Source organism: Lolium rigidum, unplaced genomic scaffold (genome assembly GCF_022539505.1).
Source record: "Lolium rigidum isolate FL_2022 unplaced genomic scaffold, APGP_CSIRO_Lrig_0.1 contig_63688_1, whole genome shotgun sequence".
NCBI lineage: Eukaryota > Viridiplantae > Streptophyta > Magnoliopsida > Poales > Poaceae > Lolium > Lolium rigidum.
In genome coordinates, this window is record NW_025901200.1 from 2541 (window position 1) to 19067 (window position 16527).

A 16527-nucleotide genomic window follows, 5' to 3' on the forward strand; every position below is an offset into this window, starting at 1 on the left:
CAAAGTACTTTGCCCCAACGAAACGGTGAGGTTGTCAATCTCACCAGGCTTGCTGTAACAAAGGATTAACCGTATTGTGTGGAAGATGATTGTTTGCGAGAGAAAATAGTAAAAACAAGTATTGCGGCAGATTTGTATTTCGGTATTAAAGTATGGACCGGGGTCCACGGTTCACTAGAGGTGTCTCTCCCATAAGATAAAAGCATGTTGGGTGAACAAATTACGGTCGGGCAATTGACAAATAGAGAGGGCATAACAATGCACATACATGACATGATAAGTATAGTGAGATTTAATTGGGCATTACGACAAAGTACATAGACCGCCATCCAAGCTGCATCTATGCCTAAAAAGTCCTCCTTCGAGTTATCATCCGAACCCCCTCCGGTATTAAGTTGCTAACAACGGACAATTGCATTAAGTATGGTGCGTAATGTAATCAACAACTACATCCTCGGACATAGCGCCAATGTTTTATCCCTAGTGGCAACGACACAACACAACCTTAGAACTTTCGTCACTTGTCCCGGTGTCAATGCGGGCATGAACCCACTATCGAGCATAAGTACTCCCTCTTGGAGTTAAAAGTAAAAACTTGGCCGGAGCCTCTACTAGAAACGGAGAGCATGCAAGATCATAAACAACACATGTATAATAACTTGATAATTAACATGACATGGTATTCTCTATCCATCGGATCCCGACAAACACAACATATAGAATTACGAGATAGATGATCTTGATCATGTTAGGCAGCTCACAAGATCCAACAATGAAGCACAATGAGGAGAAGACAACCATCTAGCTACTTGCTATGGACCCATAGTCCGAGGGGTGAACTACTCACTCATCACTCCGGAGGCGACCATGGCGGTGTAGAGTCCTCCGGGAGATGAATCCCCTCTCCGGCGGGGTGCGGGAGGAGATCTCGAGGATCCCCCGAGATGGGATCGGCGGCGGCGGCGTCTCTGGAAGGTTTTCCGTATCGTGGTTTTTCGCATCAGGGGTTTCGCGACGGAGGCTTTAAGTAGGCGGAAGGGCAGGTCAAGGGGCGTCACGAGGGGCCCACACTATAGGTCGGCGCGGCCGGGGCTTGGGCCGCGCCGCCTATAGCCTGGCCACCTCGTGGCCCCACTTTGTGTGTTCTTCGGTCTTACGGAAGCTCCGTGGAAAAATAGGGCCACGGGTCTTCGTTTCGTCCAATTCCGAGAATATTTCGTTACTAGGATTTCTAAAACCAAAAACAGCGAGAAAACGAGAAGCGGCACTTCGGCATCTTGTTAATAGGTTAGTTCCAGAAAATGCACGAATATGACATAAAGTGTGCATAAAACATGTAGGTATCATCAATAATATGGCATAGAACATAAGAAATTATCGATACGTCGGAGACGTATCAGTGACTCCGGCTCCTGAGCCTTGATGCTGCTTGGACCCATCGAAGTGCATGACCCATGTCTCTGGTTCCGGCTCCAGACTTGCATCCGGAGCTTCTGTCCAATCTGCAACGAAATCTGCCAGAACCTGGGATTTTACCGCGGTCCTTGGCTTGTAAGCGATGTCGAAGGCGGATAATTCGATGCCCCATTTAGCCGTTCGTCTGTTGCGTCGGCGTTGTTGAGAATTGTTGACAGCGGAGCCTTGCTCACAAGCTATTCTTGGGTGCTCTTGGAAGTAGTGCCTCGGCTTCCGGCTGCCTAGGAACACACCATAAGCTAGCTTCGAAAGTGAGGGTATCTTTGCTTTGACTCCGTCGGCACCTCGCTAATGTAGTAGACGGGTCTGCGTACGTCATATTCATGACCTTCTTCCTTTCGCTCCACCACGATGACGAGGCTGACGACTTTGTTGGTAGCCGCCAGATAAAGGAGCATTGGCTCTGACTCTGCTGGGGCTGCCAAGATAGGTGGGAAGGTAAGTATTTCCTTCAACCCTCGAAGAGCTGCGTCGGCTGCGTCGTCCCAGACAAATTTGTCTGTTTTCTTCAGCAGCTTGTACAGAGGTAGTGCCTTCTCGCCAAGACGGCTAACAAACCTGCTGATTGCTGCGACGCAACCAGTTAGTCGTTGCACATCTTTGAGACAAGTTGGCCGTTTGATACACAGGATTGCCTTGATCTTCTCCGGGTTCACCTCAATGCCTGCGTGAGAGACTATGAAGCCAAGGAGTTTTCCGGTGGCACGCCAAAGACGCACTTCGGCGGATTCAACATCATCTTGTACCTGCGGAGGTTGTCGAAGGTTTACGTGAGGTCGTTGATCAAGTCGGATCCTTTCCGGGTCATGACCGCGATGTCGTCGACGTAAGCGTGCACGTTCGGCCAATTTGGTCCTTCGGGCACCGCTGCATCGTACGTTGGTAAGTAGCACCTGCATTTTTCAAACCAAAAGGCATAGTAACATAGCGGTAAGTACCAAACGGGGTTATGAATGAAGTTGCCTTTTGGTCGGATTCCTTCATCCGGATACGATGATACCGGAATATGCATCAAGAAAACACGAAGTTCCGCCCCGCCGTCGAATCAATGACTTGGTCAATGCGCGGCAAGGGAACGGATCCTTCGGGCAATGTTTGTTCAAGCCGAGTAATCGATGCACATTCTTAGTATTTCGGTGTTCTTTTTGGGTACAAGGACGGGATTCGCGACCCAATCGGTGTGGATAACTTCTATTACAAAACATGCTTCTAGTAACTTTGCTAGTTCCATTCCTATGGCGCGGCGCTTCTTGTCTCCAAAGCGTCGCATAGCTTGCTTCACCGGTTTAGCCCCGGATTTATGTTGAGGTAGTGCTCGGCGAGTTCCCTAGGTACTCCGGACATGTCGAGAAGGTTGCCATGCGAAGATATCCATGTTAGCGCGGAGGAACTCGACGAGCGCGCTTTCCTATTTGGGGTCCATGTTGGCTCCGGTCGAAACCTGCTTGGAAGAGTCTCCTGGAATGAGGTCATGCTTCTTGGTTTCTATCGCGGGCTTGAAGGAGGTTTTACGCTCGGAGATCTGCTTCTTGGTGGTCTGCATCTCGGTCGGATCCACCGCGGCTGCTGCAGCCTTTCGGCTCTTCTCCGGATATTACGGACTGCGAAGGCGGCTTCGCCTAACTCGCACTCATGAGCCTTTTTGTAGTCTCCGGATACGGTAATCATACCTTTAGGACCCGGAATCTTGAGCTTGTTGTAGATGTAGCACGCTCTTGCGTGGAACTTGTGGTAGGTGGGCCTGCCGAAGATGACGTGGTAGGAGCTCTTGAAGGGCACAACTTCAAACGTGATCTTCTCTTCGCGGAAATTATGAACATCGCCGAAAGCCACGGGAAGTGTGATGCTGCCGAGGGAATTCGCCTTCTTACCCGGAACCACGCCGTGGAACTCAGTGTTGCTGTGTTTGAGCTGTTCCTTGGTGAGGTTCATCCGCTCCGAGTCTCCGGGTACATGATGTTCAAGGCTGGCTCCGCCATCCATGAGGCACTTGGAGAAATCATACCCGTCTATGCGGGGACTTACAACCAAGGCGTAGTATTCTTTTGGCACAATGGCGGGATGATCCTCCCTGTCAAATGTGCACGGAACTTCCGACCACGACATCTTGCGGCACGGCCCGGAAGCTGTGGCGTTCGGGATCCGGGTAGCTGACTTTGTAGCGCGGACTGTTGGGGTTCCGAGGAAGGTGTGGTAAGCCCCACGCTCTTTTTCTCGAAGGGGTTGGATTTACTGCGGATCCGGCTTTGGGATCCGGCGAGTTATCATCCTCGTCCATCGCCTCGGAACTGTCCTCCTCCTTGTCCTTGTTCTTGCCCTTGCCTCCTTTGCCGCGTGGGCGGTGCTTCGGGCTCGCTTGTATCCTGCCTCGGGTCGTTCTTTAGGTCGTTGACCCACTTGCAGTTGCGGTTGGTGTGAGTGGACTTCCCTGTAGCCGGATCCAAGTGGGCCAGGCAGGGCATGTCTCTATACTCCTCGTAAGTTTGCGGGGCGCGGGATCCGCCAGCAGTGATCTCAGTGCCATGCTGCTGACCCCTGCCGGCTCCGCCTCCACGTCCGCGTCCTCTTCCGCCTCCTGAACCTCCGCGTTGGAACGCCATGGCGACCATGTCGGATCCGCCACTCTTCTGGTCATCAGGGTTTTTGCGTTTGTGGCCGCTGTTGTTACCGTTATCACGGTTCTTCTTTTGTTGGTGCAGGGGAATTGCTGTGGATGCGATATCACCGCCTGCGTCGTCATCGGCGGCAGTGTGGTCACTGGCAATGGAGATCATCTCGTCCAAAGTCAGTTTGTTTGCGTTAGCCAAACATGTAAGCTTATGCCTCAGCAATCCTCCTCTCTGCAGCCCACCAATGAAGGCGTACATGGCAGTGGTGTGGTCGACGTTTTCGCACTCGTTCCTGCATGCCAACCATCGTGTGAGGAAGTTTCTTGAAGATTCTCCCTTCTTCTGGATACAAGCTTGTAAGTCGCTTGCCGTGGCAGGTCTTTTGTAGGTGCCCCTGAAGTGTTTCTCGAAAGCGGTCTTCGGGTCAAACCGGCAAAAGATGGAGTTTTTCTCGAGGTCAGCGAGCCGGATCCGGGCTGGACCTACAAGGTACAAGCTGGAGCATGCGGCGAGCGATATTAGGGGTTCCTCCGGCGAAGGTTCTTGCATTGTAGTAATCCTCAATCCAGGTATCCGGCCTTTCGGTGCCATCATAATGCTTCGAGGTTTCCGGGTAGCTTGAGGGAGCTCCTTGGCTTTGGTTCCTCTCGAATCATCCTGCCAAAGCACTTCGGTCCGATGTAGTCGGTTCTGTATTCGTTGAGGCGTTCCCGCGCGTCGCGCGAACCGTGACGGGGGGACTGTGAGCGAGAGCGAGATCGCCGGCCACCGCCTCCGCCTCCACCTCCGCCGCCACCGCTAGGTGGTGGTGAGGGAGACCTGCGAGGGGGCCGATCCGACCTCTTGCTTCCGCCTCCAGATTCTCCCCTGTGCTGGCTCCGGCTCCTGTGGCTGCCTTCGCCGTGGCGCTGGCTGCCCTGGTCGTTCCGGCTCCGGCGAGGTTCCGGGTCGCGCTCCTCATTCCGGCTCCTCCTGGGCTCGGGCTCACGATCGTTGTTCTGATTCCGGCGAGGTTCCGGCGTGCGCTCCCTGTTCCGGTTTCCGGAGGGCAGCACGTTGTCGCGGATAACAATTCCACCATGCCCTTGAGGCCTGGTGTTTCCGGCTGGACTACGGCGGCTAGGGGGACGCGGGTAACCATTAGGCGGAGGAGAGGGGTTGCGGTACTTGTCTCGTCCAGAGTACATTGGATCCTTTCCCTTTCTCGGATCTGACGGTGGCGTCTTTGATGGTACGGGGATCGGATTTGGGTGTTCCCTGGTTTTCCTTCTCGTCCGAGGATCCGGTTCGCGATTCGTCATCTCGATGGCGGTTGTTGTGGGCGTCCTTCTGCGCAGTGGAGACGCAATGCTCCGGGTTAGATTCCAACTTGCGCGAAGTGTCTGCCTTGCTCTGTTGTTTAACCGCTGAAGCGACGAGCGTGCGCAAGTAGTTGATGTCGATCTCCTCGTCACTTTTCTTCAAAATTTCTGCAGCTTTCGTCATATTGTCTTTTGGGGTTGCAAGCGGCTGTTGCTCTGTTGGAGTTGCGAAAGTGATCTTACGGGGAGCTATCATCTCACGCCGGACCTTTTCGACCTCCTGGTGAGCTTCAACGATCTTGTCTTCCCAATGTTTTCGGAGTTCCTTGACTTTCGCCAGTCCTTCGTCCACCTCCTGCTCACGCTGGATGAAGTCTTCCACAAAAACTGCGGCGTGCTTCCTTTCCTCTAGCATAGCGGCTGCGGTGTTCTTGAACTTCTTGGCTGTAGCCAGTAGCTCCACTCTCTTGGCTTCCAAAGCTTCTATGTCTTCAGGAGTGATGGGTTTGTTAAGGATATCCGAGCGATAAACTGCATCCATGCCTGCTTGCGCGACCATCTCTTCAGGCGACAGGAGGCTCTCCGAGGAGGAATCCTTGCGGGGCCGTTCCCGCGACATTGGAGATCCGTGATGGGATGGCTGGGGGTCGGATTGGGTGCCTGCCTCTTCTGATCCGTTTTCTCCCAGTGCCGCAACCGTTGCAAGTACCTGCTTTGGTTGGGCGGAATCGACTTCAGGCTGTTCACCGAGTCCATATTCCCTCAGCTTGCGGTCGTACTCTTCAGTGTCCATGGATTGGGTGTCTCCGGAAATTGGGCTTAGGTTTCCCAAAATTGACTCTTCGCGCGGAGTTCCGCTTTCTCCGACAGACCTCTTGCGATCCGGAGCAGCGTTGTTTTCCGGGGCCACGACCTGCTCGGGACCAGCTCCGGCTTCATGAGGGGCGGTTCCGGCGGTATGGGCCAAGAAGTGCACAAAGTGACACCTTTGCTTTTCTAACACCTGGGAGACCCAGGCGGATCTGCATTGGTCTTCCACCGTTGTTTCCTGCTCATGGGCGGATTGGGTGGGCTTTGATTTTTTCAGATCCAAGGCGGAATCTTCGCTAGGAAGCTCCTGCGTCTCAGATCGGATCTTCGCGACTGCGTCCTGCTCAACGGCGGTCGCGTCAGCGCTACTTACCAGTGGGTTTCCGTCGAAATCGACGGTTTCCCCGATGAAGATGTGTATGCCGCCAACTGGGACGATGGAGAGCTTGACGGGGTCGGTTTTAGCCGGAATCCAACACTCATCCGGAGGGACGATCGGCAGATTTCCGGCGTAAAGGACACGCCCCACGGCGATGGTGTCGTCGTAGCTTCCCATGGCGGAACCCTCCCGGTTCCGGCCTCCGGACGCCCGCGAGCCCCACGGTGGGCGCCAAGCGCCGTTGCCTAATCGACGGTACCTCGGAGGAGGGATCCTCACGAGGGGAGAAGGAGTAGGGGCCATAGGGCGGAGTGCACACGGGACGGTGGTACGCGAGTTACCCGGCTTCGGAACACCCGCACGATGACGGGGCCTACTGCTGCTTGTCTGGAATTATCTGGGCGCTTTCGCGTTGTTACAATGAGTTGTGGTTGTGCCTCTAGGGCTCCCCGGATCCGGCTTAGAAAGGCGCACGGATCTAGGGTTTACATGGAGAGTTCTAGCCGGATTACAGACAGCCTAGCTACGGTACAATATCTTGCCGTACACGTCACGGATCCGCCTTCCATATACATCGTACTGGATCCGGGTTCCTCATGGGCCTCCATGGATCCGGGTTACTCCTAATGTCGGTACGGATCAGGCTTACTGATCCTGGGCCGGACTTCTTCCTTCATGATCAACAGCAACTGGGCCGCCCGATGGGCCGCATGCCTCATCACCGTCTTTGGGCCACCCGGGCTTGCCGGATCTAGGCACTGTCGATGGTACACCCATGAAGTATACCCACAACAATTTCCTTTGTAGGATTTCTGAAACCAAAAACAGCAGAAAACAGCAACTGGCTCTTCGGCATCTCGTCAATAGGTTAGTGCCGGAAAATGCATAATAATGACATATAATGTGTGTAAAACATGTGAGTATCATCATAAAAGTAGCATGGAACATAAGAAATTATAGATACGTTTGAGACGTATCAGCCATCATGACTAAAATAGGCTTCCACCGCACATGGGTTGAGATGATTATGAGGATGGTGACCACGGTTTCATTCTCAGTGATGTTGAATGGGGAGCGTCTGGAGGAATTCAAACCCTCGAGGGGCATCCGCCAAGGGGATCCAATATCACCATACTTGTTTTTGATAGCAGCAGAGGGCCTCTCGTGCCTCCTTAAAGTTAGAAGTGAATCATCTGAGCTCGAGGGTTTAAAGGTGGCTCCTACTGCTCCAGCAGTGAACCATCTTCTTTTCGCCGATGATAGCCTGCTGTTTGTCAAAGCGAGTGGGGAGAGTGCTCGGAACGCCCGGGACACTTTGGATGCTTACTGTCGTGCCTCGGGACAACGCATAAATCTGGACAAATCATCCATTTTCTTTAGCAAACGGTGCCCAGAGATGGTGAAGCAACAAATGAAGCATATACTAAATGTGCAATGTGAATCTCTTAGAGACAAGTATTTGGGCCTGCCTTCTGATGTCGGGAAATCAACAAATGGTGCTTTTAAGTACTTGAAGGATCGGATCTGGAAGCGTGTCCAAGGTTGGTTAGAACAATGCCTTTCAGTGGGTGGGAAAGATGTGTTGATAAAATCAGTGGCGCAGGCTATACCCACCTTTTCTATGTCATGTTTTAAGCTGCCCCGGGGTTTATGCCAGCATATAAACTCTTTAATCAGGAATTTCTGGTGGGGTTCGAAGGAAGGCAAGAGAAAGACTGCTGGCGCAGAGTTGACGTGGGAGTTAGAGATCTCTGTGGTGTAACTTTTCTTCAGGTCCCCGGCAATGGCGCCAGAAATTTGCTTGATGCGTGTAGTTGACACGTCCGTTGGGAACCCAAGAGGAAGGTGTGATGCGCACAGCGGCAAGTTTCCCTCAGTAAGAAACCAAGGTTTAATCGAACCAGTAGGAGTCAAGAAGCACGTTGAAGGTTGATGGCGGCGGGATGTAGTGCGGCGCAACACCGAGAGATTCGGCGCCAACGTGGAACCTGCACAACACAACCAAAGTACTTTGCCCCAACGAAACGAGTGAGGTTGTCAATCTCACCGGCTTGCTCGTAACAAAGGATTAACCGTATTGCGTGGAAGATGATTGTTTGCAGAAAACAGTAAAACAAGTATTGCAGTAGATTGTATGCGATGTAAAGAATAGGACCGGGGTCCACCGTTCACTAGAGGTGTCTCTCCCATAAGATAAAAGCATGTTGGGTGAACAAATTACAGTCGGGCAATTGAGAAATAGAGAGGGCATAACAATGCACATACATGATATGATAAATATAGTGAGATTTAATTGGGCATTACGACAAAGTACATAGACCGCTATCCGAGCATGCATCTATGCCTAAAAAGTCCACCTTCGAGGTTATCATCCGAACCCCTTCCGGTATTAAGTTGCAAAACAACGGACAATTGCATTAAGTATGGTGCGTAATGTAATCAATAACTACATCCTTAGACATAGCATCAATGTTTTATCCCTAGTGGCAACAGCACATCCACAACCTTAGAACTTTACGTCACTTGTCCCAGATTTAATGGAGGCATGAACCCACTATCGAGCATAAATACTCCCTCTTGGAGTTAAGAGCAAAAACTTGGCCGAGCCTCTACTAATAACGGAGAGCATGCAAGATCATAAACAACACATAGGTAATAACTTGATAATTAACATAACATAGTATTCTCTATCCATCGGATCCCGACAAACACAACATATAGTATTACGGATAGATGATCTTGATCATGTTAGGCAGCTCACAAGATCCAACAATGAAGCACAATGAGGAGAAGACAACCATCTAGCTACTGCTATGGACCCATAGTCCAGGGGTGAACTACTCACTCATCACTCCGGAGGCGACCATGGCGGTGAAGAGTCCTCCGGGAGATGAATCCCCTCTCCGGCAGGGTGTCGGAGGAGATCTCCAGAATCCCCCGAGATGGGATTGGCGGCGGCGGCGTCTCAGTAAGGTTTTCCGTATCGTGGCTCTCGGTACTGGGGGTTTCGCGACGGAGGCTATTTGTAGGCGGAAGGGCAGGTAAAGAGGCGGCACGAGGGGCCCACACCATAGGTCGGCGCGGCCGGGGCCCGGGCCGCGCCGCCCGGTGTTTCGCCACCTCGTGGCCCCACTTCGACTCTCCTTCGGTCTTGCGGAAGCTTCGTGGCAAAATAGGACCACAGGCGTTGATTTCGTCCAATTCCGAGAATATTTCTTTACTAGGATTTACGAAACCAAAAACAGCGAGAAAACAACAAGCGGCTCTTCGGCATCTTGTTAATAGGTTAGTTTCAGAAAATGCACGAATATGACATAAAGTGTGCATAAAACATGTAGATATCATCAATAATGTGGCATGGAACATAAGAAATTATCGATACTCGGAGACGTATCAAAGACATGCTGGGTTTCATGGGATAATATGACAAAGCCAAAATTCCTGGGTGGATTAGGCTTCCGAGATATTGAGCTCTTCAATTTAGCTCTCCTTGCTAGACAAGGATGGCGCATTATTCAGAATCCGGACACTTTGAGTGCAAGAATTCTGAAATCAATTTACTTCCCCAACACGGACTTTCTGCATGCGGAGCTGGGGTCTCACCCCTCGCAAATATGGCGTGCGATCATGGAGGGAAGGGAGGTGTTGGCTCAAGGCCTTATTCAGAGGATTGGCTCGGGGGCAAACACAAATGCATGGAATGACAATTGGCTTCCGAGAGATGGGGCTTTGCGACCTATTGCATTCCTCAAAGAGGATCCACCTCAGTTGGTATCGGAATTCATTGATTCATCAACCAGACAATGGGATCTGGAGAGGCTGTGCGAGTTCTTTACTCCGATGGATATACAGATTATCCAGGACATTCCAATAAGTACAAGGATACAAACAGACTTTTGGTCGTGGCATTATGACTGTAAAGGCATATTCAGTGTCCGGTCTGCCTACCGGATGTTGGCGACCACAAAGGTAAGAAGGGAGGCCTGGCTTGCGGGGACAGTGACAAGTTCTGACCACCGGGGGAGAGAGAAGAGCTGGACTCGGCTATGGCAGGTTCAGGTGCCGGCAAAACTGAAGAATTTCTTGTGGCGGCTGGCCCAGCACTCGTTACCGACGATGGATGTATTACACCACAGGCATATATCTACGACTCGGGTATGTGGCATCTGTGGGAAGGATGATTCTTGGCGACACTCGCTGCTTGACTGTGCGATGGCGAGGAGTGTTTGGACACTATCATGTGAAGAAATGGTCGAACATATGTGTCAGGCGCAAGAACCAGAGGCACGGAATTGGCTGTTCACTATGATCGATACGCTGCCGCATGACCAGCTAGTTCGTATGGTTGTTACCGCTTGGGCGATATGGCACGCTCGTCGGAAGGCAATTCATGAGGATCTCTTTCAAAGCCCTTTGAGCACTCATCACTTTGTTGAGAGTTTTCTGAGAGACTTACAGCAGTCTAGTAAGAGCAATACAGTGGACAAACAAGCTCCAGGGAGGTCACCGTCGCATCCGCGATGGGTCAAGCCACCAAGCGGCGTGACGAAGCTGAATGTGGACGCAGGGCTTGCGAAGACTAGGAGGGCGGGAGCGGTGGCAGCCGTTGCACGCTCGGATGAAGGGGTCTTTCTGGGGGGCCTCCGCGGTGGTGTTTCATGCGATCACGGACCCTGAAACGCTAGAAGCAATGGCAGTGAGGGAGGGCCTGAACCTTGCTCTTGATCTCGATATGTCCATGATACGAGTGGCAAGCGATTGCTCCTCGGTTGTAGTGGCACTACAGGAAGTCAATCTGGGCAAGTACAGTCATGTCTTGCAGGAGATCAAGGCTGTGGTGACGGACTTGTCGTAGGTGGCTTACATGCATGAAAATCGTCGCTCGAATAAAGAGCCACATGATTGGGCTCAGTTTGTTTCTTCGTTACCAGTAGGTTGATATAGCTGGCTTGTTAACCCGCCTGAAGGCGTTTGTATTCCACACATTATAAGTTAATAAAGAGGTGGGATTGCTGTTCTCAAAAAAAAAAAATCTGTGCGGTATAAAAATGTGGCGAGCCGCGAGCGGGTTCGTCAGTCGGCATCCGCTGCAATGCTGCAGGTATCCGCAGTGTCCGGTCGACCACAGTTTGCGCTCCAATTTCCAAAGACGCGACGGTAGAGGCGAGCACGGGAAGACTCTGCAAATTGTTGCGGTCGAAAGGTAACACACTCCTCAGTCAGCTGATGCAACCACGCAGCTCAGACGTAGTCCTAATCAATATCGTCACATACGTAATGGCTCAAAATACAAAGTACCTTCTTCTTAGGTACAACATTTGTACGGTCAGGACACTGGTCATTATTTTCCTCCGAGCCTTTTTGTTTTTGAGATGTTCCTCCGAGGCTTTGTTCGTTACTAGTATGATGTACTTTTGGGATTTGTGAGTATTATCCCACTAAAACCCTAAATCAATCTTTATTTCTAAAATTATGTTTGTGAGGCGCCAAGGTTGTGTTTGGTAGCAAAGTATTTTTAAATTATTTCATCAGTAGTATAGTTCTAAAATACCACATTTTAAATATTGTCTTATTAATACTATAATATTTTTCAAAACATGCTATTTTTGAATTGAAAACTACCTCGGAGCTCTTCTCTGAAACTGAAGTATTGCAAACTAAGATACTATAGTTTTGTAATATTTTAGTTTTCAATACACTAAATGACAAACAAGGTCGAAACTTTCTCCCCCCTCCCTGTAGCATGGCTTGCCCCGGGCCAAATCGTCTTATGCCGGCGAAAAAGCGGAGTGTCTGGCAACTAATCTTGCGATTGCACCCTGGGGCGTGTTTGGTAGTATGGCCTTGACTTGGCTCGCATCGATCCAACAATTTTTGGCTCGTTTGGTTGCCTGTGTTCAGTCGCGTTGTTGCATGGACCGGTTCTCAAAGCACCCTTGGGCCAGACTCTGAAGGAACGTCTAGTTTGACAGTTTCCAGCAATCAGGCAAATCTCGTATGCAGCTGATGAAAAAGCGAATCTTTAGCGCACGCGCGAAGACGAGGATGGAGATGACGGGAGCTGTGGCGTGCATCGACGAAAAGCGAAAAGGGGGCGAGAAGGATGTTGTCACCTCTCGTTGCGCCCCATCGCCTATTTCTACCCCCTCCTCAACTCTCCCCCCAAATTTCGAGCTCCTCCTCCCGTCGGCAAGCAGGTAAGAGTCGTACACATCTTCGGTCGGCGATGGTGGCAGCGACGGCGGCGTCGACTGCATCTGGGCGGCTTCATCTTCTTCCTGGTGCAGCACTTGTTCATCTCCCGTGATGACTGTAAGGATTCCCTTACCCCGGTACATCGGTTATGTTTAGATCTAGGTTAGGAGTTATCAAATCTTGGGGTCTGGTCTTGTAGCAGGGGTTCATGATCTTGCTAGGGTGCCATATTTTCGGTTCCTTGTTTGTCCCAGATGTGCCGACCTACCACGATCTTGCTAGGGTTTATGTTATTCACAGTTGCAATGAATTGCATGTCTGATTTAGGATGATGTTGGTATGGTTTGTGTTGTCCACTTTAGGCATGTCATTCTTCCCAAGTAGATTCTCATTATATGTACTACGATATGTGTAGAACTCCTTCTGCGATGACTTTAGCTAGACACTTGTCTGCGTTGGGGAACCTCATATCCCTTCGCATGTTCCCGATTCACAGTCCCTCTTTGAGTCCAAGGTGGCGGTCACCCCTCCGCCGGCCATCAATGGACATGTGGTTGACCTGGTGGCTCAGGTAGCGGCAGAGGTCACGGCGAGGTTGGCTGCCACAAAAAAGAGCAAGAAACGCAGGGACGCGGGACAAGGCCTCACAGAAGGGCAATGCCGCTTCCATTCATGTCCAGCTTCGCTGTTGGAGAACATGTGCAGCTTGATCAAGACCGGAGTGAGAACATACAAGGAATTCAAGGAGGTCCATCTCACTGCTGTGGTCAAGGCCCTGTTCGAACACTGTGGTGTCTCCATGTGCTCCACTCAGGTGTACAACCACATGAGGAAGTGGAGGCATAGATGACTCACCATTACTAGGCTCCACGATCTTAACAGGGCTTAGTGGTGCGAGGATACCAAATGCATCATCATTGAGGGCGAGCACTACTGCAGGCACGTCGCGATGAGCACAGTCTTTGCACCTCACTAACTCTTTCCATCATCGAACGATCACAACTAACATCATTGTCCCTTTATATCGCAGGATCATCTAAAGGACACCGAGTACCTCAATGTGCCCATTGCAAACTAAAATGAGATGCACACCATCTTCTTTTTCGGTCTCGCCACCGGCAAGTACGCCATGGAATCCAGCCATAGAATCCAGTTAGCCCTAGGCTCAGCTGCAGCTAATCCTTTACCTGATAATGCTGAAACCAGAAGTTCGACACGGTTATCTAAATGGGCCACCTGAGAAGCTGCCGACGCGCCTGACAAGATTTTTTAAATATAAAACGAAAACAGTTAACTGAAGACTAAGTTAGTGTTGAAGTAGGCAAATGTAATCGGAGAGGCCCTGACCGCCTCTCGTGTCTGGTGTCTGGACTCTAGACTCGCCTGCTCCCGGTAAGAGCAAGTTTAATAGTATAGCCAGCTGCTGGCTATAAGCCATGTGCCATGTCATTTGTAGCTAACATAGAGCCAATATGTATAATAGTGAGCTATAATCATGTACTACTTTATCAATGGATGGCCCACATTTCACTCTCATGAAGTCTTGCAGGAGCAGCGTCTTCAGGCGAGCACTGCGTGAGAGCCGCTCTCTTCTCTCTCCTCATCTTTCTCCTACAACTAAGCATGAATATATTATTTTAACTCTTATAGCCAGCTGATTAGGACTTATTATACTTGCTCTAACGGGAAGCCGACCCTGATTTGGCGCGATAAAAGCAAAAGAAAAAAGCGGTCTGGCAGCGCCGAGAAGAGAAACCATCCCGTCCGCGACGTGGCGGCCAACATGCAGCACCCGCCTCCGCGCAGCTCCACGTACCCGACCCCGCCCCCACGTACACCCGCTCGCCGCCAAAACCACCCCACGCTATCTTAACCCGATAGCTCCGCAACCAACAGCTGCCGGATACCGCCCCCGCCACCGCGGCCCGCCGCGCCACCTATAAAAGCCCCGCGCCACGCCCGCTCGCTCCTCAAAGCAGCGTCGCCGCCGCCGGTTACTGTCACTCCTCTCAACCTCTCTCTCTCTCCACTCGGCCATGGCGAGCCACGCCCACGAGCACGGCCTCTACCTCGACCCGGCCGCGCTGGCCTACTCCTGGGCCGAGCCGGACAACATCCCGCCGCAGCTCCTCGTGGCCCTCGGCGAGTACCTCTCCTGCTCCTCCCCCTCCGCCGACGCCGACCCCGAGTCCGAGGCGGACGACGACGACTTCATGATGTACGAGTTCAAGGTGCGGCGCTGCGCGCGCGCGCGGAGCCACGACTGGACCGCCTGCCCCTACGCGCACCCGGGGGAGGCGGCGCGGCGCCGGGACCCGCGCCGCGTCGCCTACTCCGGGGACCCCTGCCCGGACTTCCGCCGCAGGCCCGGCGGCGCCGCGTGCCCGCGCGGGGCCGCATGCCCGCTCGCGCACGGCACCTTCGAGCTCTGGCTCCACCCGTCCCGCTACCGCACCCGCCCCTGCCGCGCGGGGCCCGCATGCCGCCGCCGCGTCTGCTTCTTCGCGCACGCCGCCGACGAGCTCCGCGGCTGCAAGGGCGGGGCCGCCGGGGAGTACTCCTCGCCGCTCGCGCTCTCGCCCAAGTCCACCCTCACCTCGCTCTGGGAGTCGCCCCCCGTGTCGCCGGTTGAGGGCAGGGTCGTCAGGTGGGTGGACGAGGACGACGCCGACGCCGAGGTCGAGGAGCTCATGCTCGCCATGCGTCACCTCAGCTTCGCAAAGCCCAAGCCGTTTTCTTCTGCCGGAACGCAGCAGGTGCTGCCGCCGGTGACGGAGGATGACGGGCCAGACCTCGGCTGGGTGTCCGAGCTGGTCATGTGACTGGGGGCAAGAGATCCGTCAGTTCATCACCTCCCAAGATTGCCAGGCGCCTCGCTCAAGACAGCTTTATTAAGCTACTAGCTTATTATTAATTCTATCATTTCCGGACTGCATCATTCTTCTGTACATAAACAAATGCCTAGTATGGTGCAAGCTGAATACAGCAAATTTGTAATCTAGCCTTTTTTCCGAGACCATAAGTGGTTTCGGATTGTTAATTAACTAGTGTAAAAAACGAGTGTAATGGCTCGTCCCTGTTTCGTGATTTATATCATTTGATGTACCTATTGCCAAATGCGGCATTTATCTAATAATAATGTCTTAGTTCCAAATGAACTGATCGCTGCTTCGGTTGTATACCCCCTCCTCAAGTAAATGTAGTTAGGACATGTCTTTAAGTTAAATTTTATAAAAATTGACCATTTTTCAGAAAAATGTTTTAGCATTTATGACACTAAAACTAACATTGTTAGATCATATGACATGTAGCTCAATAATATAGCAATTTGATGTCACATACATTTCTATATTTTTATGAAAAATAGTTAAATTTGAAAAATATTTATTTTTAAAAATAAAAACGTACACTTATTCGTGAATGGAGGCAGTGCGGGGGCGTATCAGGTGAAAACCTCTACATCCTGAAAATCTGAAAATTTTCGATCAGGACTGTTGGATCATGTACCAGCGTTTCAGATTTCGTGTTGGCCTTGGCACAGTCATTTTACAGGAAAGCGTCCGCACCAGAAGTTGAGAATGTGCAGTAAGGCCCTTCACAAAATGTTCGCCCTATAAAAGCAGGCCTGCTAGTACAGGAAGACTCCTGTTCCTGGACCTTTTCTGTTCTTCCTGTGCCACTTAATTTACTCCCTCTTGTGCCAGAAAATTGAGTAAAAATAGTTTGTGTGCTTGCATGATAAAAATTTACTTCAGCT

The 16527-nt window shown here is 51.5% G+C and overlaps 1 protein-coding gene across 1 annotated transcript; it reads left to right on the forward strand.

Moving 5' to 3' along the window:
* The first annotated feature begins 14766 nt into the window (after positions 1-14766).
* On the forward strand, positions 14767-15592 carry LOC124681972 (zinc finger CCCH domain-containing protein 37-like). Its single transcript, XM_047216741.1, has one exon. The coding sequence runs from the start codon at positions 14807-14809 to the stop codon at positions 15590-15592; it is 786 nt and encodes a 261-aa protein (XP_047072697.1). The 5' UTR covers positions 14767-14806.
* Positions 15593-16527: the final 935 nt, after the last annotated feature.